Here is a 26,121-nt window from a genome sequence, read left to right on the forward strand (position 1 = left end):
AGAAAAAGGAGAAACGAACAGTCGAAAATGTCTACAAAGCACCAAAGCTTGAAATTCAAAGTGAGAGCAGTCGGATATTTAAAAACTTTGACTAAGCTGTATTAGTAGTTGGGAAACAGAAGGTTCTGGATAAATTTCAAAAGAATCAGACTCGAACTGGGATAAATTGAGGTACGAGTACCAAGACGAACAACATACTGACGGCACTATACGTAGACGACTGCCATAGACATCAGGAGCATCTAATTCTCGATGGTAACACGAAGACTTTAGGAATCCGTAGATCGAACCGATGACTGACGTAAAACATGGAAGATTAGCATCAACGCGTAGACGACCAAAGTTGTTATTCAAAAAGAAGAGGAAGATACTAGAAGACACGACCAACAGTGTATACAAATATTTATGACTTATTAATTATCTTCACACATTTCAATACATTCAAATCAAATAATTTTTTCAAAAATATTTGAAACTAGATGTTTTTGAAGCGCATTTCATTTTTGGATTTATAATCAGGTACGAAATATATAATCATTAGATAAACATTAACATTCCTGAGATATTGTATAGTTTAGTCATGAAACAACAGCTAATACTTTTGTTTATTCGCATCCCAAACAAAATTAAAGAAGTATTCGCTTGGTAGGGTCAAATTTAATGCAAATATGGTTCGTTTCGCAGGCGTACAGACGTTATTGCTGTATATATAAATACTGATTTGAAAGAATATAACTTATTTACCGTCTCCATACGAGTAACAGTTCTTTCTTCTTCTTTCTCTTTTCTTGCAATTTAGTCTTCTTCTACTATTCAGCCTCTTGAGAAGTAGATGTCCAGTTCCCATGCCATCTTTTGGGAGGCCGGCCAAGAGGTCTCCTTAAAGTTGGTTATTCATCCTTTGGCCACTTATCCCATAGATCTTCAATCATTTTGTCGACGTGATCTCTCAAATATTGTCGTCTCGATTTCTTGAATTGTACTATATCATGAATTTTCTGATCTTCTCTTAAAGCTTTGCATCTTATTTGATCTCTTAGGCTCGTTCCTTTAATAGTTCTCAATGCTTTCATCTTTGCCACTCTCATCAAGTTCTTCGCTATTATTGTGTCTGCTCGAGTTTTTCCTATATTTATGTAAGTATAGATTGTTTTGTATATGCGGACTTTACTATCGGTATGAGGTCCCACAGATAGCGAAGAACTTCTTATACACCATAAGCTCAGACTATCACCTTGTCGAATTCCTGTTAGTATTCGAGATTGTTCGGTAGATCCCTGTTGTGTTTCTAACAATGATGTCGGCTATTTGAACTCTATCAAGTATACAAAATATATATAAATATACAAAAGAACAGGGGTGTTCGATGTTCAATGGATTTTTCAATCATTTGTCTGAGGATGAAAAATACGCCTACTGTCGATCTATTTTCCCTGAAACCTTTTTTTCTTCGCTTATTTCTATTTGATTCATTACTTTTTTTGTAATGATTTTAGTCGTCAGCTTACTTAAGTTGTTTAGCAAAGATTTCATTCTATAATTTTATGACTAACACTGTTTATTGAAAAATATATTGAGTTTATACTTTTATGCATGTTTTACGTTTTATGTTGATAAATTATGACAACTGAGCAATTGATCTTCCTCGCACTAACGTCGCACTATGTATAAATGCATTAAATAAATAATGAGTCCAATTGGTATGAAGTAATGCATACTCATTTTATTTCATTATTGCACATTATCCTGTGGGAGTTTGCGAACAGAGTTGAAACAAAATAACACTGGGAGTGTTCCAAGCAACCATGCTGGAATTTCTCTTACCTTATTTTAGACATTAGAGATCCTCAGGGATTAATGTTCAGTCGACTAAAAAATGTCATGTTATATTATTCTCATTTATTATTAATTCCAATTATTCTCTTAGTTTTACTTTTCTGGTATAGATTCTATAATAAAATATATTTTTGTTTGATCTAGTTTGGTCTAGTTTTTTTAAATTGTGGATGAATCTATTCAATAGTGTGAACACAAATTGTGTCTTTTAAATATAAATGAAGGCTGTTCTCACATGAAATTTTCAACCATCTCAGTATTTACAATAATTTGGTACACCACAAAATGTTCACCTATAGTTCTTGAATCATTCAATAAGCAGGTTAATGTTGTAACAAGATAATACATCGGTACAGCAGACAGTTGAAAATACTTGTCATAGTACTTCCAACTTATTCGCCTGATTTGGCTTTGTGTGATTTCTGGTTATGCTTTAACCTAAATAAACATTTTCAATCATGAAATGATATCAATATTCCATAAAATAGAAATAAGAACTTGTTTGTATAGCGTGAAAAAGGAGGTAAACGTTGTCTTCAAAACTAAAAAAATACAAGAATTAACTTCCAATGTCTCACTTGAAGTTTCTGTTACAGCAGTTGTAGTTGGATGAAAGACCAACCGATAACAAATACAGATCAATATAAAATGATTTGTCAATATACATGAATTCTTTAATATAATTAGCAAGAATAATGGTATAGAGGGTATAATATGTATTCAACAGGCGATTCGCGGAAGTTTTTCATTGAGGCCATAGACACTGAATATTTAATCATATTTTATTCATTTGTGGTATCTTTGCCTTGTTTAGAAGATATGAATTGTACTTACATTAGATGAAGAAAGAAATAATCGAATAACTAATAACCATCCTTAAGTAGTAAGCTCTGCAGTTGAGTTGCTGCTATACGAATTTGTGCACACTGTGATCTATTATGATATCAAGGTCATCAACAAATTTTAAATGGTGGACATAATATTTTTTTCGGAAGTAGTTACCGTCGATAAAACACAGTAGACCTGGCAATAGATAACAGAACCTTTAAGCGAGTAACAATCTGAAATTTCCTTGGGAATCTGATAGACAACAATCCACATTCAACATCTATTAATACAAGCCGCATCGCCAGAATGCAGATCTACAAAATTTTTCTTCGCCCATTAGACCTTGAAACATGGACAATGACAGAAAACGATAATGGAAGATTAGCAATGTGTGAGACTACGGGATGAATGGAGAATCCGTTATATCTTTAAGGTATTGGTAGTTTCATCAAATTTTGAAGAACCCAATGGTTTGGACATATTCAACATATGGAAGACTCCCAAATACAAAAAAACTAAATGCTGTGGTGTACAGTACGAAGAGAAGAGGGAAGCCAAAAATGAGATTGTTGGAAAATGTAAGGGATCCCCGAATTATGCGAATTACAGGATAGTGCTCCAGGTTAAGGGACAAACTCCTATGGAGGTCAAGGCCCTCGCAGGGCTATAGTGCACTTCAAAAGATGACTGGCTTCAAGCTTTCATGTTGTGGAAGTTATACTTACAAAAATGGATTTATGTAGCTGATGGTGATTACGTTGAACATAAATGAAATCATTTTCCTAGAGAAATTTATCTATAGTTGACCTAATACAGAAAGAACAGATCTATGTACGAGGTCTGGCTATTAAATAACGAGACTGCGCGCCTAGGGCACCCTAGACAAGTGGGGTAAAAAAGAGTAGTGCGTTGGGTATCTAGATATCTTGTCTATGCACGTTCCAAAACACGTTTCCGTCACTATTATAGTATTTGTGTAGTAGCGGTTTGAAACGAACACAGAAGCAAAATATCAATCTTAACTTTCTGGTTAAATTGAAAAAAGCTTTGAATGAGTGCTATAAATTGTAGCAAGAGCCCTATGGGGACAATTCTCTATCTCGTGCACGTGTTTTTGAGTAGTGTAAGCGCTTTGGTGAGGGCAGAGAGAACAAAGCAAAATTCCAGGCAATGTTGATCGTTTTTTTCGATATTAACAGTATCGTGATGACTAAATGGGTTTCAGACGGTCAGATTGTCAACCAGATCTACTATTATGTCAGTTTTGGCAACACTGCGAGAACGAGTTATGAAAGAACTCGTGGATTTTGCACCAGGACAACGCACCTGTTCATAATGCGCTATATGTGAAGTAATATTTGACCAGTAAGCACACTCCAGTGCTCGAACACCCGCCGTACTTACCAGTTTTGGCATCTTGCGACTGTTTTCTGTTTCCGGAGATAAAATCTGCTCTAAAAGGGACTCGATTTGAGTCAATGGAAGCGATAAAGCAAAAAGCGACAGAGCTCCTAGGGGCACTCACCAAAGAAGACTTCCAGCACTGCTTCTATCAATGAAAAAAACGTATGGAAAGGTGTGTGGCGAGAGGATGGGAGCATTCGAATGTTTTTTATAATTTTTATAATAAAACCCTGTTTCGTAGCCAGTGTTTAGTTAATAGCCAGATCTCGTATTGTATATATCTATACTAGTAGTGCTATAATGATAAATTTTGTTACCAAAGGTATTTATAGGATGCAATGCTTCCGATTTCTTCTCTTCGTGGACACTTGTACTGAATTTTTATAGCAGCAAATACGCTGTACCTAATTCAACTAGTATGTTTCATAACCTCATATGTTGAGACAAATTGCGATTATTAAAATCTATCGTTGAAGACTGATTATAAGTGATATGAGAGATTTCAAGAAAAAATCAGTCAGTTAAGGACAAGAAATGGTCCAGGCGTCTTTCAAAGCGGATGAATATGTGAAAACTCGAAAGCTTAATGAAGAAGAAGTTATACTTATAATTCTATCCTAACCATTTTAAAAGTTCATTTGCAAATGAGACGACTGAATTATTGTTTGTGCATAGTACGATCAGAATTCGTTTTAAGGGCAAACACTTTAAACTTTCACAAGAGGGCACTGAAACTTTAGCAAAATAAAGTGTAGAGAAAGAAACAGATTTAGAAATAGAGCAACAGCTTTCTGATCCATAATAATAACACGCCGTGCCACGATTTTAATTATTTGATTTTGGGTCTTTCTGTCTGTCTACATCCACCTTACCAACCATATATAACTGTATGTAACTGTAACTGTATGTAACTCATATGTACTAACATATGTAACTAACATCAAAAAAGCCACGACCGAGCAGACGAAAGCATTTATTTCACGGAAAATTGCTTCTAGTTACGGATTGACTAGTGGAATGAAATACTTTGAAGAATATTATTTCAAATTTTATGATGCCATTTTCCAATTTTTATCAAGTAATCTATCTCATAGTCCATCTATAATATGGGAAATAAAGTTAACTTTACCAAGATATTTCACAAATTTTGTCTTCTCTCGTTATCCCATTGATTTTCTGTTAGCAAAGGTTCAGTATATATTTCCTTTGAGATAAAAATATTTTTCAATGAGCATAACACCTAAAGAATTCCAATGATGTTTCATCTAAAATAATAAATTATGCTAGAAGCTGAAAATTAAATTCACAAAAAACCTGGTAATGAGGACGATCATTTATCCGTTAAATCCGTTTAAATTTTCAGTCTAGCTACTAATTCTAATTATAATAAGATTTTGCTATAATTTCTGCGAAAAAAGGTAACCTTAGTCTGAAAGTCTGTCAACAATAAGTGATAATATTTTGTTATCGAAGTTCCTTCTGCTATTTTTCAAATCAAAAAGGAAATATATCAAACTTTCTCAATTATCCAGTAGCTTTATCGGTATGTCTATGAGCGTTCAAATATTTTATGGATTTCATTTCAAGCTGCGTTCAAGCTAACATGAAACAGAAATATTATCGAAGTGAAAATAATATTAAGAACTGGAATAGCTACTTCTACTTCTATAGTGAACATCGTTTTTCAGCTCGTCGAATATTGCGAAAACGTCAATTTGTATTCTCTTAGAGCAAGAGTAAAAGGAGCGATGTTATCGAAAGAATTGATATTTGATTTTCCTCAAAAAGATATATGATAGTACTTTCACTAAAAGAACAAGGCAGGATTTTCCAAAACTATACTTTTACGCTGATATCTTTAAAAGTGTATTTTGTTTTGTTACAATATATTCTAAATATTACAGAAATACTTTTGCGTTTTTAAAATATTAAAGTTTTTCTTTTTTACATAATTTTGTGTATCCCGTTCTGTCTCACCTCTTATTTCAATTTCATTATATCAAATTATAGGAAGCACATAAAACTCGAATATAAGAAGTTTTCCTTCAAAATTTATTGATAAAAGGTGATTATTTAATTAGTATTTCACAGTAGCTGAGTCTGTTTCAAATTTCGTTTTTAGATAATTCGAGATTACCGCATCATGATATGTATACCCCTTACTTGATTATTTATCTTATTTAAAAAATATATAAATATCTGCTTCTTTTCAATACAATTAACACCGATTCTCGAAACTTACACAACCTATTTTCATCAATTCTGTTTTATCTGAATTCTCGACACGTTGAAACTTTTAATGCCTTACATTTTTTGGCTGCTTTTATAGCTGATGGCTTTAACCTTTTTTCTCTGGAAATAAAAGTTTTCTTTCTTCAACTCCATCGGGCTCTAGTCGTAAATTTCTTGATTTTGAAGGTGCGGGAAACGAATAGAGAGAATCTTCCAACACACTTTCAGCAGTGGTGTATATCCAGGGCAATAAAAAGTATCCTCCATACGCTTCACCTCAGATTTCCATTTGGAGAGTGAAATAATCACCAGGCTTATAACAATGAAAATACAAACTTTTTTAGAAACCATGTATTTATTTATAATTATATTTACATATAAATAGGAGTACATTTATTATAACACATCGTAAAAAATTTAATTAGGCATAAATTTTATTTAAAAACAAACGTGGCATTTAAAATTTGGCACATTCAATATTTACAACAATTAAGATTATCAACATGTCAACAAAATCTTATCAAATTTAGTAGCTTTGAAATTAAAGATACTTATTTTGAAAATAACAGATCTAGAGCAACGTAAATGAGAAATTAAAGGCGAACCAAACGATCTAATTGCAAAACAACGCGAATTCTACAGATGTTATTCCCTATTTAAATTTATTCATACTGAATATAGATTTTACGAAAGAGGATCCAAAACACAAAGAGATGAATTATAAGCAACCATATATGGTGTGAATACTATACTGAACATTTGAATAATATGGTGAATTATAGAGAGAAAGGATATGAATAAAACCAAATTATCAGTTGAATCCTAATATTCTTACCAAAGTTAAAGTTGAGTCTTCGACAATGAGCAAATTTTTCAATATTCTGTTCTATTCAGTGATACTAACTCATATTATAAAACCATTTCATCCAAATCTGTCCTAAATTCAAATTTTTCACTTTTTCAACTGAATTTTAATGTTTATTCAAGCTTGTGAGTATTGTCACTAAGAGTAAGTCTATGGTGGATGAAGAAAAATTCATGTCGTTTTGTGAGGTTAGTTAATACCCTAAGTAATGAGCCAATATGTACTTTTTAGACGTTTTTACACGTTTAGTAGGCAAAAATAATATTTTTCTACGACCGTGCGTTTTAACCCACTTTCCCGCACGCATTTTAGTTTTGAAAGTGTCACTTTCCCGCACTAGTGCGGGAAAGTGACATTCTTCAAAGGAGAAACAACTATCAAACCACCCGGGTTTGATATCAGTTGCTATGACAACCCAAGCGTGTAATTGTTACTAAAATGTCAAAGTTGTTCAAAACGTCTTGGAAGTGACCGAATAAGAACAATCTTCTTCTAAATTAAACCATATTAAACCCAATCCGATACAATAATATTAATGGATTCATCCGACGAAGAACTTCCCGAAGCCATTTTGAAGGCTGCAAATGAAGCTAATTCCGAACTGTTACCTGCCAAATCCAGACTAAAGTATGAGAAGCAATACGACCATTTTGTTACATGGTATAAGGAGAAAGGGGCCAAAACTTATAAGGAAGAGGTATTTCTGGCGTATTTTTCAGACCTAATAAGGTTTTGAAATCTAATACATTATGGTCCCGCTATTCGATGGTAAAAAGTTTCTCTGTTCTACAAATGACTTAAAACTGTTGCCGTCACCGTCATCGTCATCTTTATGCGATCTGCAACTGATGCCATCCTCACCGACGTCATCTGCCTTCCAGTTGAAACCAAATAACTCCACTGGGCCGGCAATTCTTACTAGTCTAAAGAATGCAACAAATTGTGTTTTCAATATTAATATTTATAATAATTTGTAGTTTTTAGTTATATTTTTATAGTTTTGTATAAATTTTGTATATTATTATGTTTGTGGAAATAAAATAATTTTAGAAAAATGGGTTGGTATACTTTTTTGTATATACGGTCGTAGAAAAAATAATGTTCCTAACTCATGCGTAAAGTGTCTTTCCCGCACTTGACCACTTGCCCGAATTCCGCTCCGCGTCGTTCGGGACAACTGCAGTCGCGTGCGGGAAAGTATCACTTTCCGCACTTGTTAGGAAAATAACTATTTCGTCAATATTAATGATTGCTTCTTAGAAACATAAGATTTGTTCTGGATTTCTTGAGAAAATTAATTGAATACCCAGCATTCTAATGAACTCTTAGGTGTCGCTACTTGCGTCATATGAATGAGATAAAAAAAGCTGCAAATTTTTGCCCCTCTCTTAATTAATTTCTGTGGGAAAAAGTTATTCTCTCTTGATCTTCGAAGTATAAAGCGTTTCCAAGATATGTATTCAAATTTTACTATTTTATGGCTTCATGTTTTTACTTAACTTTTACTGGAATTGGTCATTCCAATTCACTGCCATGGCCAATCCGACGGTGAGGGAATGTGGAGAATCATTGCTTACGTAAACCGCATAATTCTTCATTTTCAATTCTTTATCACAAAATCTATTAACTGAAATCTTTTTATATCACGAGCAGATCTAGATCTTATCGTTGTTGATAAAAGTTGTCTTCCGAACGTGTGTTTACAATTGGGTCCACTACTACAACAAGTTTTCTATAATGGACGTTCCAGGTCGTTTGAACTAGTTACGAAGTGTTTCATCTAGAAAAAGATCGATAGACATATAGTTCAAACTCTGAATAATCTCATATGCCTGAAAGCTGATCTGATTACAGTAATTCGAATGGAGTTGATTGGAATTTTGTTGTACTAAAAAAACGAAGTACATTTCCAGGCTTATAGGTTACTGTTGGGTTTTTATCGAAATATTCATATCTGGGTAACTAAATCAGTTGGTTTATGGAATCTAAAATATGTTGAAGGAAGTAACGATTAAATATTATTTCAACTAGGCTATTTATCAAAAACATACATTTATTCAACCAAGTATATCATTCTTGTATCCAAGTCTTCTTTTCCAATCAATTTATTCACAAATTCAAATATAATTTTCCGTCTTTATCAATATTGAGATGTTACTACTATTTCTCAATACTTTTCTTTTAAAGGCTCTTCTGCGGTTTAAAATGATATCACTTGTCACTATTTATTTACAGCTGCATAACGTACAGATACTAGCCTTGTTTCAATGATATTGGGACTATAATTGTCTTTTTTGGTATTATTCTTCATTATCTAGCTAGTAACATCTCTTACAATAATCCCGATTCGATCGAATGACATGTCTCTAGCGATTCTCCACTTCTTAAATCAGACGTAGAAATTAATTTTCGGTGTAATCGTCTCATTAGTTTTTAATGTCTATTTTTCATTGAACTAGTACCTTTGGAGCAATACTTTTTACACGGACCTACGTATGGACTGTTCAGAGACTGTCGTAAGCCGTGATACTTTGTTAAATTTAGCTACCTTTTATATGAAGAGGGAGCGTTTGCTTAATTATAATGATGACATAACTATCGAAACATAAAGGATAATAAAAACATTCCTCTTTTATATTTAAATTCCACCTGTTATTTCATTAATGCCAGAAAATAAATAAACTGAACATTGATATGAAGCTAATGTTGTAATACACAATAAAATTGTTCGCTATGAACTTACTTCTTTCAAAATCTTCGTACCATGGTGTTTGGAAAAGTAAAGTAGTTAAAGGGATTTATAGTTTGTTTGGCAAGTTTAGCGCTCGTGGATTTGGTCAAACGCAATTAAGGTGTTAAAAGGTTCTCAGTTTCACTCACCACACTATGAGAACAATATTTTTCGAAGCTCATGCGTATCCTGCCAACTGCGTCAATTAGGTATTAAAAATTTGTGTTTAGATTTTCCTAAACAAATTTCACAATTAGAAGGAACTTTATTTTGCAGCGTTTGACAGAGAATAAGTTTGTGAAAAGAATGCAACACTTTTATTATCTTTTATGTTTCGATAGCTTCATCATTTTATTTATGCAGAGTCGGTTCCTCAAGGTATTATTTCTTGGTGATCGGGTGACCTTTGGAAGCATGTTTGTGGCGGACATCATCTCTGTGATAACGGTCAACATTTCTTCAGTTTGTTCCCACTTTGATGTTATTTTTTTTGTCTTCAAGATTCAGAATGCTTCCACTGTCAAGTGACCCTTGATTTTAACTCATATAAGTAAACCTATGATGCAATCATCCGCTTTGTTTTTCCAAGACGGAAGGGAAGAAATTCATTAATATCATTTAATTTCTGTGACAAAATGTGAAAAACCAAAAGGGTTGTTATTAAACGCAAGCCAATAAGCTTGAGGAGACTTACTGGGGGAGTTCATACCTTACAGAAGTTGTTAGGAAGTTTTGACACATTGGTGTGAAATTAGATTCGATACTGTTCCATAAAACTTCATTTAGGCTTCATTTAATCATCTTGTTAAACCCTTCCATTTTTTATCAAGAAAAATAATGAAAAAATATGTCCTGTCGCTATCATTAAATTTTCCCAATGTTTTTGAAAATCAAATATATAACAATCGCTAACTACCGTCAGTAAATTACCCTGTATATGAAGTTTCAGTTAAAATATATCATCAATCAGTGGTCAAAGACTACTTATTAAATAGATTACAGTAAAAAAAATATTGGCATGTTGATATTACGAATAAACAAATTGATTTACATATATTAAGCAACTTATTTGTCAAATTGAAATTTCGCTTACATCTTTATTCTCACTATAGTCATGTTTAATAAAAAAAATACGTGTGAGACTAGAATCTAGAAAGATAAAAAGATCTCGTTGACTTAATGATATCAGTATTTTAGCATAATGCATTCCTTAAGCACGCAGCGGGCGAATTTACTTCTAAAATATTTGAGAATAAAAAAAAAGTCTAGTATTTGTTTGAATAAAGAAGGTATGTTCCAACTCAATTGAAATCGTACAAGTGCAGTACTAAAAAGGTTTTTCAAATGTTGTAGAGACGTTTCATCTGATTTTGTAGCCGTTCGCGAACAATACATGATCCTGAGAAATAGTTATCGTTTAATTTGATATTAAATATTATTTTTACTCTCTTACAATATTTGCATACTAAACAAATCGAGCAAATTTTTAATATTGGATGAATTGATTAATATTTCGAGCAAAAATGATTTCTAGTTTGAACGAGTCAAAAAGAAAAATTATTTGATGATTACAGTCACAAAGAACACAATTTTATTCATTTAACTTAGTGTTTTTTATTTTTGGAAATGTTGGGAAAGTCCATTTTGCCTTTAAATACGTTTAAATACGCGTTGGTCACACGTGTTGTGGATTGTAGCAGCTACCATTGTGAACAGAACGTATAGAGTGAACATCGTATATTAAAACAGTGGTACATTATGTGAAAGACTTACCAAAATGTAATTTAAATCGCTTGTTGAGAAAATACTCTTCAATGCACTCTGTCGTGAAATAGTAGATTATGACTTCGGAAACGTGGCGGGACTTATTTTGCCAAAAATACAGGAAAAGGTTAGGCAAACAGCTGATATCAGTCAAAAATATTATCAAGCCAAGCAAAAATTCAAAAAAAGATCTAGTCATCCCATAATTTTTTTCAGAATTGAAATTTTCGGCATGAAATTATACGTAATATAAGTTTTCATTGATCCAAAATAAAAGCTGCTACAAGCTACATCTATAGCTGCAAACATGCTTTCAAATGTGAATTATATGTCCAATGGCAATGATAGTGATATAAAAAAATAGGATTTCCGTTCATGTTGGAGCTCATTATATTCGAAATGTCAGCTGAGAAATAAGCCATGTTAAACAATTTAAACAAACTTTTTCCATCTAACGAGGGCAATATTTTTCCGTCAAACACCAGTATAATTTTGATACGAGATATTTCAATTGTATCTTTTGAACCTTCTTAATAGAGGGTAGTTGACATGGTGAGAAGGTATAATTTCTTTCAACCTTCCACATTTCTAGTATGTGTAAATCAGTATTTTCCTTAACAAACTAAAATTTAATATCCATATACTTTCAGAGGAAAGCTGGACTGTTATATTCCAACTGTACGTTTTTAAGTTTTAAAAATAAATAATTGATCAATCGCATTGAAAATATTGGAAATAGCGTCTTCATACCGTTCTAATTTGATATATTAGGGATTGTGCAGTTTCTGAATAATCTCGCTACTAATTAATAATTGTCAGTTGGAACAAACCTATTAGAATTCTAGTAAAAGACTGGGAAAGTGTTGATGTCATCAACTATTTTCTTCACCTTATTGGTGTGACTGGATTATTTTAATGTAATTGCTTCGTCTTTATAAATTTATTTTATTTGTGTGTTACTTATTACTGTTCTACAAATTGGTTTTTCCATACGTACTAGATTTTTGAAAAAAAAAATAATGAAACTAATTTTCCATTATCAAAACTTTATCCATACAATCCAATGCAGTGTCCTCGAAAGTAATCCATTCGGAGAGATACTCTCAGTGTTTGTAAAACCGTTGAACACTTTCAACTGGTATTGCTTTTAACTCGCCGGTCAAAGTCTTTTAAATGTTGGAATATTCTTTAGAATGACATATTACAATTCTGAGAAAAAGTGAAATATAATTAGTAATTTTCTCAATAAGAACAACGAAAACGTTCTTTCAACATCCGCATAGTTATTTACCGTACAAATGCTTAAAATTAATTGTTGACTTATCATTCTTATAGTTGCACTATGGTCTGATCCATTGTGCAGTTTTGGAACCATAGTTGATCTTCAATATGTACTTGGCCCTCATCGTCAGTGAAAACTTTGTATCCTTACTAAGCAGGATTGCTTTACGTTTGGATCACAATTTCTATGTTCTAATAAAAACACAGTGAGATATTCATCTAATAACTAAAATTGAGAACAGAAGAATTCTTTAAGAAGTTAACGTTAACTTCTTTATTTTGGAATAAATTAATGTGTAGTGAACTTGTTTTAAGACTTCTTACTTTCACAGACTATTTGCTAAGTTACGCATTGACATACTCATAATCTCACACTTAGAAAACTTAATATAAATAAACAGATAGCTCCTCTATCTAATAAATTTCCATGTCATTATGCTAAAACATGAAGGTGAATACATAGCAAACATATACCTTTCAACTGTGATCTAAGAAAGTTTAGCAAAAAATTCAAGCAAATAGGTGTTGTATGAATAAAAAATATATCTATACAAGAAATTGCGAAACTCCAATCGTTACGTTTTATAAAAAAAAAATCTGTTTATGGAATATTCACTGGAGAATCACTTGTTTCTTCTTCGCTCCAATTACCCGAGTCCACAATGTGTTTAAAGAGATCAGGTGGTTTGTGCACTTCGGGTCAAATTTCAAGAATGGTATCTTGTTCAACTAAACTATCGGAAATTGAATGACTACTGCCCGGTATCGGTTCTGGAAGACAGTCGTCTAGGCATTCGGTTATTTCTTCAAATTTGCTACTGAAAAAAAAGTTTTTATGTACTATTTGATTGTAGGGAGTGAGCTACAAAAAACAGTACAGCACAATTTATAATTAGATTATGAGGAGATGCTTTTAAATAGGGAATATAATATTTATAGTACACTTACAAAATATTATCATAAGTAATAGAATCAAACTACCAAGAAATAAGCGTTTGAAATTAATTTTAACTTTATTTTTCAAGTTACAAGTTAGTAGTTACAACCATTTACTTGTAATTATTTAAGATAAGATAATAATCAACACCAATAGCAAAGTAAAATGGATTTTCTAATTTTTTAAGTTATGACACTATTTGAGCAGAGGTGCAATTTTTTAAATATATTTTTGAACTTGTTTGATAAGGTAATTATGCCTTATCCTATTATTATGCAGCAATTTTATTAACTGCAATTGAATATTGTGATAAACAAGTATGGAGAGTAGAGGTAAGGATAACCATCTCGGTGTATCGAAAAGTGTCTGTTAAAAGGATTCAAATTAAGGTGGCGGTGGAAGAATTTTAAAACGAGCGTCACAGACTATTAGAGTAGGAGAGTTTAATTAAATTCTTGTTTGAAAGTCATAACTATTTTAAAGAAACTATTAAAATACAAATCCATTCGAAAATCGTACATAAAAAATATAACTGCTAAATTCATTTCCACTTGCTACACTAGCGCTATTTTGGCGAGTCTTCGTATTATGATTTGCTGTTTACAGCTCGGCACTTTTTCAACTGACCCCCCACATAAGACAGTTCTCCTTACCTCTATCCTCCATATACAAAAGGTAGACTGAATAGTAATGTCGCTTTTTTGACTTAAATCCTATCGAATAAAGCTTTGTATTTTTGATCGATGATGTTATCAAAAACATTTGTCACCTATTGTACGAATTTTCAATGCCGGACCGACAAAAATCAATATGTTTCTGAATAAAATATCTCAAAATGACATTAGTCACCCGATACGGGGCGAGTACGGTGGATGGGGCGGTATCTTCCACAGTGCGGTCTTGTCTTCTAGTTATTGCATAAAAAAGCTTTTATGTTGGCAATCACAGGAAACTTTCCAAATGAATATTTGTTTAATTTTTTAGGTGAGAGCCGCGACTTTTTGCATTATGGATTATTATATAGGACCCATTTTTTGTCTCTAGTGAACAAGCAAATCTAATGTTGATGTTGAAGCAATACGTTGTAGTTATGAATCGTTCGGTTTGGTTTTCTTTGGACATATGGCTGCAATAGTTCTTTGATGGTCGGCCAAGGTTCGTTATGGGTCTTCCCAAGTTCCTCGATTGCCAAACGTCTAATGCAATTGGATAAAATTCGCAACGTTTTTACTCGACAAGATTTCGATGCACACAATGAGATTGAATCGAGTGTTTGTTCTATGAAATTTGTAAAGTACAATAAAAATTCAACTTCGATAGAACTCAAAAAATGCTCAGATTACATCTGGTAATTGAAAAAGTTCGCGAATATCTGAGAGGGGGAATATTGGACGACAAACGAGAAATTTTGAATTGAAAATTTTTGCTTGAGTAATAATGAGTAAGGACCGATTTCAAATAATTAATAGATTTTAAACTACATAAAAAATTGTTTTTAGATAAAATTATCGTCTATTCTCCAAGGTTTATAATGACGCAACGATTAAGGCCGCTTCATAAACTTGATTTTCCGTTGGCAGTCGCCGTTCGCCGTTTGACGGTCGTAGCAAATTCTACACACTATTCATAAACTTGATGTTGCTGCCGTTAACCTAAAAATCTTGTTATTCTTATTGACGTGTGTGCTGCTTCTTGTTTTCGTGATATTTTTGTGTTTTTGCTTGTAATACGGTATTTTTAGATGATATTATGGAAAATAACGGAGAGAAAACGAGCAAAGCAATAGGACCACCTTAAAAAAATAGAAAGAAAAATAACCCCAACATCACGCTCTAACGTCATACGTCAAAATTACGTGACAAACGCAAACGGCGGTAATTGGCTCTTTTCTATTGTTACGAAAGTTGCCTCGAATGTATGGGAAAAGATGAAATTATGTTGAAAGTTACCACACCGATCGGCGAACGGTAACTATAATTGGTCTTATGCATTTCAATGTCTTTAATTTTGTATCTGGGAATATCAACGAAGACAGCAAATGGCAAGTTTATGAAGAGTTCTCATGAAAATGGTTTGTGAAACTACCAGCGGTTTCATTTGCAAATCTTCGTCCATAGACCAGATTAACGATCAACGTTTGCCTTCCGTAGATAAAAATTTTACCGTTCATAAACTTAACGTCCGACAATGTATTGCTGTGTATTTAAATATACCAAAATTTTTCTATTCATCTTGTTTATATCTATTTTTTCCTGTACATTTTCTCTTGCAAAATGAATGGGAAAACCAAATATTTTATTGGTGAATGATGGAAACACTAGTAACTTTATTTCAAAGAAAAATGATTGTATTATGTGACCAGAGAAAACAAATGCTTGACTATTTGCTACGAACGGAGAAAAGATAAATTGGTTTATGTAGATTGCAAGCTTCCGCGGCGAACATTGTGATAACAGTAATTTTGAAAACTTTTATCCATTCCAATGTTTTCAATTGGGAGATAACGGTGAACGCAATCGGTAACGGCAACGTCGAGCGACAATGAAGTTTATGAATTGATCTTTGACCTTCTGCATATATAAACTTATGGTATCACAAATATATGGACACGTATTACAATAGTTTTGACAAGTGCTTCGAGCTCTATAACATAAATTCCAGACTTGGGACTCAGTTTGTACATATAACGCCTTTACTATTGTTTGAATATTGTAAAATGAGTTGATTGGATGGTAATAGACAAAAAATATGTTGCACAGTCAAACATTTGTCTAACTCTTCGATAGTAGTTGGTACGAAGAAATTGTCTGTAATTTATTTAATAGATTCGTTTCGATAACCAAGTTATCTTCTATTTTTGAAGACGATAATTTGGTTATAGAAAGCGTGTTAGAGTGAATGTTTTATTGAAAATTAACCAACCTTTCAAAACTGTCGCCGTCTGTATGTAACAAATGATCTTTCCTCCTTCTTTTCTTCTTTTTACTTTGAAATGACAATATCAGATGGAACAGGGCCAACGAAAGAAGTTGTCCACTAGCGACATATGATAACCAAAGTTTATGTGGCCAAATCAAAGGTAATACACTCATTGGAGCATAAATTAGTGTTTTTTTCCAAACCGAGAACCACGTAACTCCCTTCCAGTACTTCCATAATTTGTGATCGTTTCTGTAACAAATAAATATAGTACTAGAATAAATTATAGATGATAGGTATTTATAAAAATACTATATAATTGAACGATAAGCATTCAGATGAAGTTTGCAGCACAACAACAGCAATGAATGAGAGAGATTTATCAAGTGAAATATGACTATAACCTCATGTTGAGCTCTAAACTTCGTCTACGACTATAACAATAATATATAATAAAATCAACTATAAAGTTTGAACAACTTCCATCGCTTGACTTCCACTCTACTTAGGTCCTTCTCTACTTCTTTTAACTGCTTCAATCCAGGCCTTCTTCTTCAATCTTCTGGATCCTACTGTAGCGACTGTGTTCTGCTCTCCGCAGATGCCTTAGCAATCTTATTTTTGTTTTAACATATCTTCTTCTCGAGTTCTTCTCTTATCATTTCATAATTCATATGTTGTCTGTAATCATGTTCATTAAATTTGATTGGTCCTTATATTGTTCTTATTATCTCACTTTCAGATATTGTCAATTCCTCGTCTCCTTTTTTGTCAAAGTTATTTATACGTTACTGCTCAGCACATTAGTATCGGACTTATAATTGTTTAGTAACTATCCATTTTGGTCTTCTTATTTTGTATTTTGCTTGTTATTTATTGTTACTCTCATTAAAAGCTCGCCATAACTAATAATTTTTGTTTTAATTTCATTTATTTTCAACTCCTATTATTCTCTGTTATCATTTTCTTCAGCGTTGTAATTAGATCTATATTTTTTGCGCATTCTTGACCACCACCCTTTCTTAAGTTCATATATATTTCTTAGAACGTGCTCTAGTTATAGATTGAATATGGAGTCACATTATTTTAGTTCTACATTAATTGAGAATTCTACAGTTTCTCTTTTGCTGATTAGTACTTTCTTTTGAATCCTCCATAGTATTTTCAATTTAAAATCATATCTTTTGATCTTTCAAAGTCTTCATAATCTTTTAGTCGATGAATAGAATTGCAATATTCATCTGGTGTTTTGCTTTTTCTATTCTTCTGACATCTTTTCTTCTCTTTAAATATTTTTTATCGAGTTATGTAGTTCCTTCCCACCATATTTTATCAGTTCTATATTTATTTCATCTTTTTCAGTTGTTTGTCCGATTCTTAGCTTTTCTAATGACTTTTCATTTTCGTGTTTGCTAGTTCTGTTAATTCCTTCTCCCTTTCTTCCAATTCATTTATACAATCTATATTTATCGTTAACATGTATAAAATGCTTTTTCTAGATCCGTCTAAGGTCGCTTTCATCTTTAAGTACTTCTCTGCATTATAAATATTGTTTCCCTAATTTATTTTATAATCAAATGCTTGTATTATTATTGCTTCTATCTTCCTAATTGTTTCTTTCCATTTCTTCTTTCGTCTATTTTATGGTTTTTCTTTTCAACAATATAAATCTCTACTTTTCTCTACTGTTTTCATTCGATATTTTCCAATATATTTTTATTCTCATGATTCCTATTTCAAGTTTTTATCTTCTTCTTGTGGATATAAAAGATCTTTTACTTGCTTGGGGTATGATCTACTATTATCTGTTTTGATATAAATGTATTAGGATCTAAGAACTCAATTCTGATTGTATACTATATAAAATTGAATACGCTTACATATATTTTTCATGCTGCGCTTATACAATTCTTGTTATCAAAAGCCTTTATAACCCACTATAAATTGACTGCATTTGTTTTACAAATATTCAAGAATAAGGACTGTAAGCTCTCTCCAGAGAAGAATATTTCATCGATCCAACTAGCGTGAGATAATAAGGATTTTCAAACAAAACAGTTTCATGTTGTTTCGAAGCACTGCATGAAAATATTTAGTATGTGAAATGTTTTTATTATGGCAGGTTTCAATATATATATACTATTAACAGAAAATTTGTTATTAGTTATAAGTTTGAATGAAATAATCATATTATATGCAATATACAATTCATACGAATAGATTAGTAATTAATTGGAGAAATGGAAATAACATTCTACATCAAAATTCTGATAAGATTCTTTTCGTTATCCTCTCTCTCACTCAAAAACTCTAATGAAGTCTATGCTTTTTGGAAGCTGGAAATGAGAATATCTAGCACATGAAATATTTACGAGGATGGTTTCAAAATACCTGGCCCAAAAAAGAAAACAAAAAATTTTGGTGAAAAAATATATCATTTTTTTCATTTTAGTTCAATACAGTTTTCCCAGTTATGTTCAATAAGTTCGATACACTTTTTATAATAAGAATCGTCGAGCTACTCAAAATAGTCATTACCTGCCGACATTACCCCTTTATTGCTGGAAAATCTTGGATCATCGAGTGATTATTTCAAGACTTGGATCAGACAATAAGCCGAACGAGCTAGATCTGTAGAATTCAAACTCTAATTCATTAATTTTGGTCATTGTAGTAACGGATGTGTGAGTTGTTTTGTTTTTGCTTGATTTCTTTGCTCAAATGTTGCAATAGGTTTGAAAAATATTTGCTGTTGATAGTATTACGTCTTACCTAAGATAGTCAATGAAAATTATCTCATGCGCATCCCAAAAAACCGACGCCTGCCGATGGAACGTTCTTTGTCTTTTTTGGAGCCGGTTCTCCCTTTTCAGAGCATTGTTTCGATTGTTCTTTTGTTTCAGGTGTGAAGTGATGGACCCACGTTTCTTCCATGGCTATAAAACGGATCAAAACTCGGCATTATTTTTATCAAACATTTTCAAACACTAGATGGATACATCTTCATGACGCAGTATTGTAATCGATTTTTGTACCTATTTTTCTATTGTAATAATTGTAGTTAGCACTAACATATGCAATTGATTCTCAATTTTCATGGAATTTCGGTGTGGATATGATATTTGTTTGGGAATAAATCACTGTGCAATTTCGGTTCATTCTAGAAAACACCATGAGTGCTACTTGACGAAGTCGAGGAAACAAGGAAAACGGACGCTAGTCCAGCATTTATTATACATTCACCATAAATCAGCAGCATATATTCATGTAAAATGAAGATGAATTGCATTTTCGGAGTTTGCAGGTGGTAAATGCTACAAACCATCAATCCGTCATAGATTTGATTTTGAACTGATTTATGTGTTGCACCAGAATATAAAATAGCTGTCAATAATTTTTCGTCATAAAAGAATATTGTTTCAAAAATTTTCAGGTATATTTTTATAAAAATAAATCGGTAACAAAAAAGCCTTATATTTCAGAAGTTCTAAAAAATGATGCTCTATAAAGAGCTCTTATGAAACGGAAAATTATGAGGTCATTTTCTTGGGGTTCAAAATATCAAAAAAAGAAAGTTCTTCTTTTCAACTCAAATTTTGTTTATCGCCCTTTGGATTTAGTTGGAATTTTAGAAACTGTTGGTTATATTCATACTGAACACACTGTTTCCACCACCACTACATCAACAATTACCATCTGACGCGATAACCTGATTCCAATAATAAAGTTATCGTCTTCAGAGGTGAATTGTTTTACCTTGACATGCGCCATTTAAATTTGTGATAGAGTATATCTCTATTTTCGGCAATTTTTATTGCTACAACAACTTTGTTTACTCTATCAATTGATTTCTTTTAAAGTTTTGTTACCAATTTTGCTTTAGAGAATGTACTCTAGCCACTAATTTACGATTCCAATCTTAAATGAGAATCATCATGAATATTTATGCTTCCTATATTGCCACTTCAGTAAAATTGCTAGGATAATATTATGGCGATGTTGTTTTAAGCTTCATGTAGTCTTTACTCAAATTTTCCAATTTATTTTACGTTACTTTACCGAACGGCAATATTATGGTCTTCCTCATATAAAGTACTAAAATTTTTCGTTCGAGATCTCAATACAATATTTTACGACACAGAATACTACTTCATTATTTCTATAACAATGTTCGGCATAAAATTGTTATTTATTATTAACGTTGTCTCATTTGTATCGAAATGTATTTTAACGTTTAGTCACCCATAGAAGAATTCTTGAGAAATTTGAACTGGAGACGATGTGTTTTATTTAGGGAGAGCAGAGAAAACATTGTTTTTGAGAATCCTTAAAACTTTGAATTGTCAAAAGTATGAAACCGACTATTAATCTTTTGTGTAGATAATAAAATCGAATACCTTCTCTAAAACAAATAATACTTTGTATTAAATATTCGTATATTTAAATCGAGGGTTATTAAATGTATATGTAAATTGCAAAATTTGTATTCCACTCACTGCATATTAGGACACAATAATATATAGTGAATTTATTGATTTGATAGTGAAATTTTTTGAACACATTTGCGAAGCATTGAGAGAAGTTTGAACGGTTTTTTTATTTTTCAGAAAAAAGTCTGCGATGGGCAAGAGGCCATTCACTTCCAGGAAGAGCAGTAGCTATGTAAAGTTTTCTTTCTTTATTTTTAAACCAACGAAGAAATTAAGATATTGGTTGAATCCATATTATTCATTTTGTTTTTGATGTTCAAATACAACAGTAAATACGTGAAGGGAGAAATGACCGACTGTGTTTTTTAACTTAAAAAAATATTATTATATGACTCAATATTTTTTTGTATGTATATAAAAAAAGGCTCCACCGAAGTGAAAAAAATTTACAACAATTATTTAAACAGTCGTTTAGTTTGGAATTGTGTGAAAAAGTTGAGGAAATGTAGTTAGTTAATACACATTTCGGTGATCGTCATGGCTAAAATTCCCAAATTGCATTTCGAATTGGTTAATCACTCACCCTCTTCATTAGTTCTGGCCCCTAACGATTCTTTCCTGTTTCATAACTTTAAAGTTTCACTTGCAAAAGTAATATATCACAAAACACAAAAATGTCTTTTTTCTTTGAAACCTTTACTGTAAATTATGTTGTTGGTATGCTATTTACGTTGATTGTTTTACAGTATTTCAGCATGATGATAAAACTTTTCACTGTATTCATCCCAAAACATTAACTACATCATTTGTAGCCTGTCCTCGACATGTGAAATTTGACACTCGGGAACTATCCTGTCTCCACGATTAACAACATAGGTGGGCCTTTATGCCCTGCTAGTGAAATATATCTGACAGTCGATGTTGGTTCAAATAGTTTATTGTTATGGCAAATCGGTTGCAATAATTAGCAGCAATTAAAACGTTTGTAAATGTAAATAAATCATTTTCAAGCAGATGATTGAAATATCACTTTTCTAAAAATATGCAGAAAAATGAGTCGCCTTAAAAATATTCCCAATATAATTTTGTATACTGAATTATCGTTCATTGAGAGTGAAGAAACATTAGAGAAGGCAACTGAAAATTACTAACTACGAATATTATGAACTGAGATTCATCACATGAAATTTTTAAGGAAGAACCAAAATAACCGGAAATATTGTCATAGTAATATTTGAATTCAAAATTTGCTTTATTTATTGAATTAGAAGGGTTCTTAAAAAAAAGTTGGTAGACCAAATTTTTAATTATGTACACGTTTGACATCAACAAAATAAATTCTTTGGTTCTGTTTATAATTAGTATATAACTAGAAAAAGAGCAGTCGAGTACAATCAAATATAGGTCGTCACTGTGCTCAAGTTCCGCACGAGAAGTGATATTTAATAATCCGCAGAATTGTCAGGGAAAAAAGGAAATAATTGCCAGTATCACTTAATCTTTCCGATCCATAAAAAACTGAAAAGAAAAATAGCCCTGTAATGCAGATAGAGGTGTATTACGTAAAATAGTAACAAATAGGTTCACGGTTAACGAAGTTATGCCTATTGTGCAAAATATTTTGAAGAAACAGAACGATGAACAGATTCTCTTCAGAATATATTAAGGCTATTGGCTTTTGTTGGAGAAAAAGAAAAGCTAACAGAAAACATTTCATTTGAAAACATGTCAACTCCAAAATAGTGTTATCAAAAGTTTCAGAAACGAAAAAAAATTGATTATATATTTTGATGAATTTATAACCGTCATACTGTGGATGTTTATTGGGATAACTACTCTAATGAAAGATTATCAATGACTATATAAAAAAGACAGTGAATGCTGATTCTGTTTGGGTAATATCTAGTTTAATACCATGATGAAAAATTACAACATGGAGATAAATTATGGAACTTACAATAAATAGTTGCTAAAAGAATAGAAAAATTAACAATATTATTTTATCATAATTTTTAAAAAGATAAGACATTGAATTTGAATAGCAGGATGCAAGTAATAACAATCTGTTTCTTAGACAATTAAGATATATGTCAAAAAAATTATTCAATACTAGAGATATTCGACAATTATGTGATACCTATTTTGATAAATTTATCGCCACTTCTTGGAAAACAATATAAGGTTTATTTTAGGAAGGAGAACCTTGTATAAACGCCTACCAAAGACGAGAATTATTTTTCATCAAAAATTTTGTCTAATGTTATAATAGTGTTTAAAAAATCTTACCATGTTTCAGTGATGAGTGGGGGTGTGTGACATATGTGTTACGTTCGTCCTTTGGGAGTGATAATTATATACAGGCTTGAAATCAGCAACAAATAAGTAGTATTATATTTTATTTGTAAAACATTTGATAGTATTTATGATAATTAACATTTCTATTATTATTATTTTTCACTCATATGGTACGTAATCATTTTTTGTATGAAATTGAATATTGCATTTCGATCACAATACATTCCTCACACATTGAGTTATAACACTATAACGTAAATGATCTGTTTTGACGTAGCAAATGTCTTCCAAAACTCGGGATTTCCTATTCGACGACGGAGCTGTTGGACCCACATACTTCCCAACTGTTTTGTATCTTGTTAGATATGCTAAGACGATTTCTATTCTTAATTTCAATTTAGTGATTTTCCTCCTTGTGATTTTGTGAATCTGCCAAGCATTATTTATAGCTGCGACTATTAGCTATGTCAGTATTGCCCATTGCCATGTCTCCTCTCTGATTGATATACAGTACTAATCTTGATCCATCCGGTCAGTGCCTTTCATATTTTTATTATAGGTGGAGAAAATTGAGGTACATTTATATTTTTTTCTCCTTGCAGGAAATCTCTTCTCAAGCTTGACTGGAGATTCTCCATTTCCCAATGAAAATTCCTTCTTTTCTTTCTATTTTGCTTCGAGATGTTCCCCGATTCATCTTCTTCATTTATTCATGTGATGGTAACATTCTTTCATCCAAATGCTTTAGATAGTTCAAGCAAGTGATTGAATTGTCGGTCATTACTTTTTTCATACGATGAGGCAATTGATCTAAAAATGAAATCAAGGGGCTTGTAGTTTTCCCAAAAATCTTTTCATATTCAGGGTTTCGTCCAGTTATATTTTGTATCTGATAAACTTCAAAATTTATCAAGTACTCAAAGGATTATAGTTTATAATCAAACCTTATGGATTTACCAAAAATATAGGGGATGAAGGCACACATAGACCCTCAGTGACGGTGGTGAGGATTTGTTAGGACATGTTTCATGAGACTTATACATCACACTCGTCGTTCGTGGGTTGTTAATAACAAAAGCTACCCCGTTGAATAGAATGGAATATACTCGATTAAGTTTTCTATTACATATAATACTCTATATCCATTACTTTTGTAACCAGAAAATGTTCATTCAATTTAATACTCAATAACGTACAATATGTAGTCCAGTTTAGATTCCTATTTTTTTTATTTTTTCTCTCTGATACATATCTGGACATAACGCAGCCAGGAATACCCCCACTGGCCATGCCTATGTTAATTGAATCTTATTTTCAATGAATAAATGTGTTTTTTGATTTTAGGTAACCTGGTAAAGGAGTAATATCGCATATTTTTCAGAAAAGAAGCACCTACTACATAAATGCCTTTGGAAAATATATTATGGCCGCGAATCGCAAAAAACTACCATTTTGTAATTTCAATATGTTCTACAGGAAACATTATCCATTTTATCAAGCCATATTATTTAAAAATTCATTTTTTTTCAATAAATGACCTTGTTCGAGCTTTTTCTTTATTTGGATATGCCTATTGTGAATTGATTTTCTCATTTTAAAAAATAGACGAGTTGGCCTTTTTGTTGTGAGAATAATACAATAATTGACAGAATATTCAATCCTGAATACAACATGATGTAATAACAAAGTTCCAATTTACTTTCTCTCACGTTTTTTATTGATAAAACAATCTGCGAATCTTATAATAAGTATCTCCCGAAAATTAGTTAAAAGGAGATCTCACGTTAATTTTCACTTCATTTAGAAGTGAGATTAAAGAATTAGGATGTAGGCCTTCATAAGACTTTTTTTATACCATTTCACTTGCAAATTTCTTTGAAACGACTCTTTTTATACCATTTTATATCATTAATGATTATCAGAGAGAGAACAGATGTTTCTGAAGGTTCCTTTACTTTAATTTTTTACTGTAGTAAAACATTTCTCTGTTATGGAAGAAAAAAAAAGGACGACATTGAAATTCGTCCACAAAAAAATTTTGTTTTAGTCGTGAATTATGTGTATGATGTAACTCGTTAATACAGAATTTCTATAAGTTCAGATAAAATTAGGCGGAAATAACCCCAAAAATTCATATAACAAATCGGGATATTTGTATGGCTACTATAATGGCTATTAAGAACTTGGAATGAGAGGCCATTGAATAGGTTATAATAAATGGATTTTTCATGGAACAAAAAACTTTGATCAGCCAATCAAAATCTGATAACCAAATACACATCATAATTTTTGGAACCGTTATCTATTAGGGAATCAAGCCAGAGAAGTAGTTTGAACTTTGATCTCGTGGTATAGAAAATCGTAGGGAGACCAAGCTCTGGACAAGGAATCAGATCCTTTCTGTGGTTTTGGAACAATTCAAGTTCTAATTAACCATAACAACTGATCACAGAGTAAATAGATAATTTGTTTATCTAATATCTGCAGTTACAAACTGTCTTAGAACTATTTCTTTAACCTTAGTAATAGTCAGCAGATCATTTTAACTTCTAGTTTCGGGAGCGTAACCGACAGTTCACTTTCCAATTCGTTATATTAC

At 31.9% G+C, this 26,121-nt stretch overlaps 1 protein-coding gene and 1 long non-coding RNA gene across 3 annotated transcripts in view; one reads left to right on the plus strand and one right to left on the minus strand.

Moving 5' to 3' along the window:
* Positions 1 to 348: 348 nt before the first annotated feature.
* LOC130444155 (uncharacterized) lies at positions 349 to 25,069 on the plus strand. Its single transcript, XR_008909916.1, has 2 exons — positions 349 to 519; positions 21,405 to 25,069. It is a non-coding gene; the product is annotated as an uncharacterized LOC130444155 (long non-coding RNA).
* The window catches only part of LOC130444154 (uncharacterized), a 336,958-nt gene continuing 317,473 nt past the window's right edge, over positions 6,637 to 26,121 (minus strand). Inside the window, exons 4-5 of one of the 2 annotated variants that reach the window (XM_056779197.1) lie at positions 16,801 to 17,049; positions 6,637 to 13,756 (exon numbers count right to left, since the gene is read on the minus strand). In XM_056779197.1, the coding sequence (XP_056635175.1) occupies positions 13,642 to 13,756; positions 16,801 to 17,049 (364 nt within the window). In that variant the 3' untranslated portion in view covers positions 6,637 to 13,641. Of the gene's footprint in view, positions 13,760 to 16,800; positions 17,050 to 26,121 lie in introns of both variants that reach the window. The other variant, XM_056779196.1, reaches the window with a different exon arrangement.

Source organism: Diorhabda sublineata, chromosome 5, assembly GCF_026230105.1.
Source record: "Diorhabda sublineata isolate icDioSubl1.1 chromosome 5, icDioSubl1.1, whole genome shotgun sequence".
Taxonomy (NCBI): domain Eukaryota; kingdom Metazoa; phylum Arthropoda; class Insecta; order Coleoptera; family Chrysomelidae; genus Diorhabda; species Diorhabda sublineata.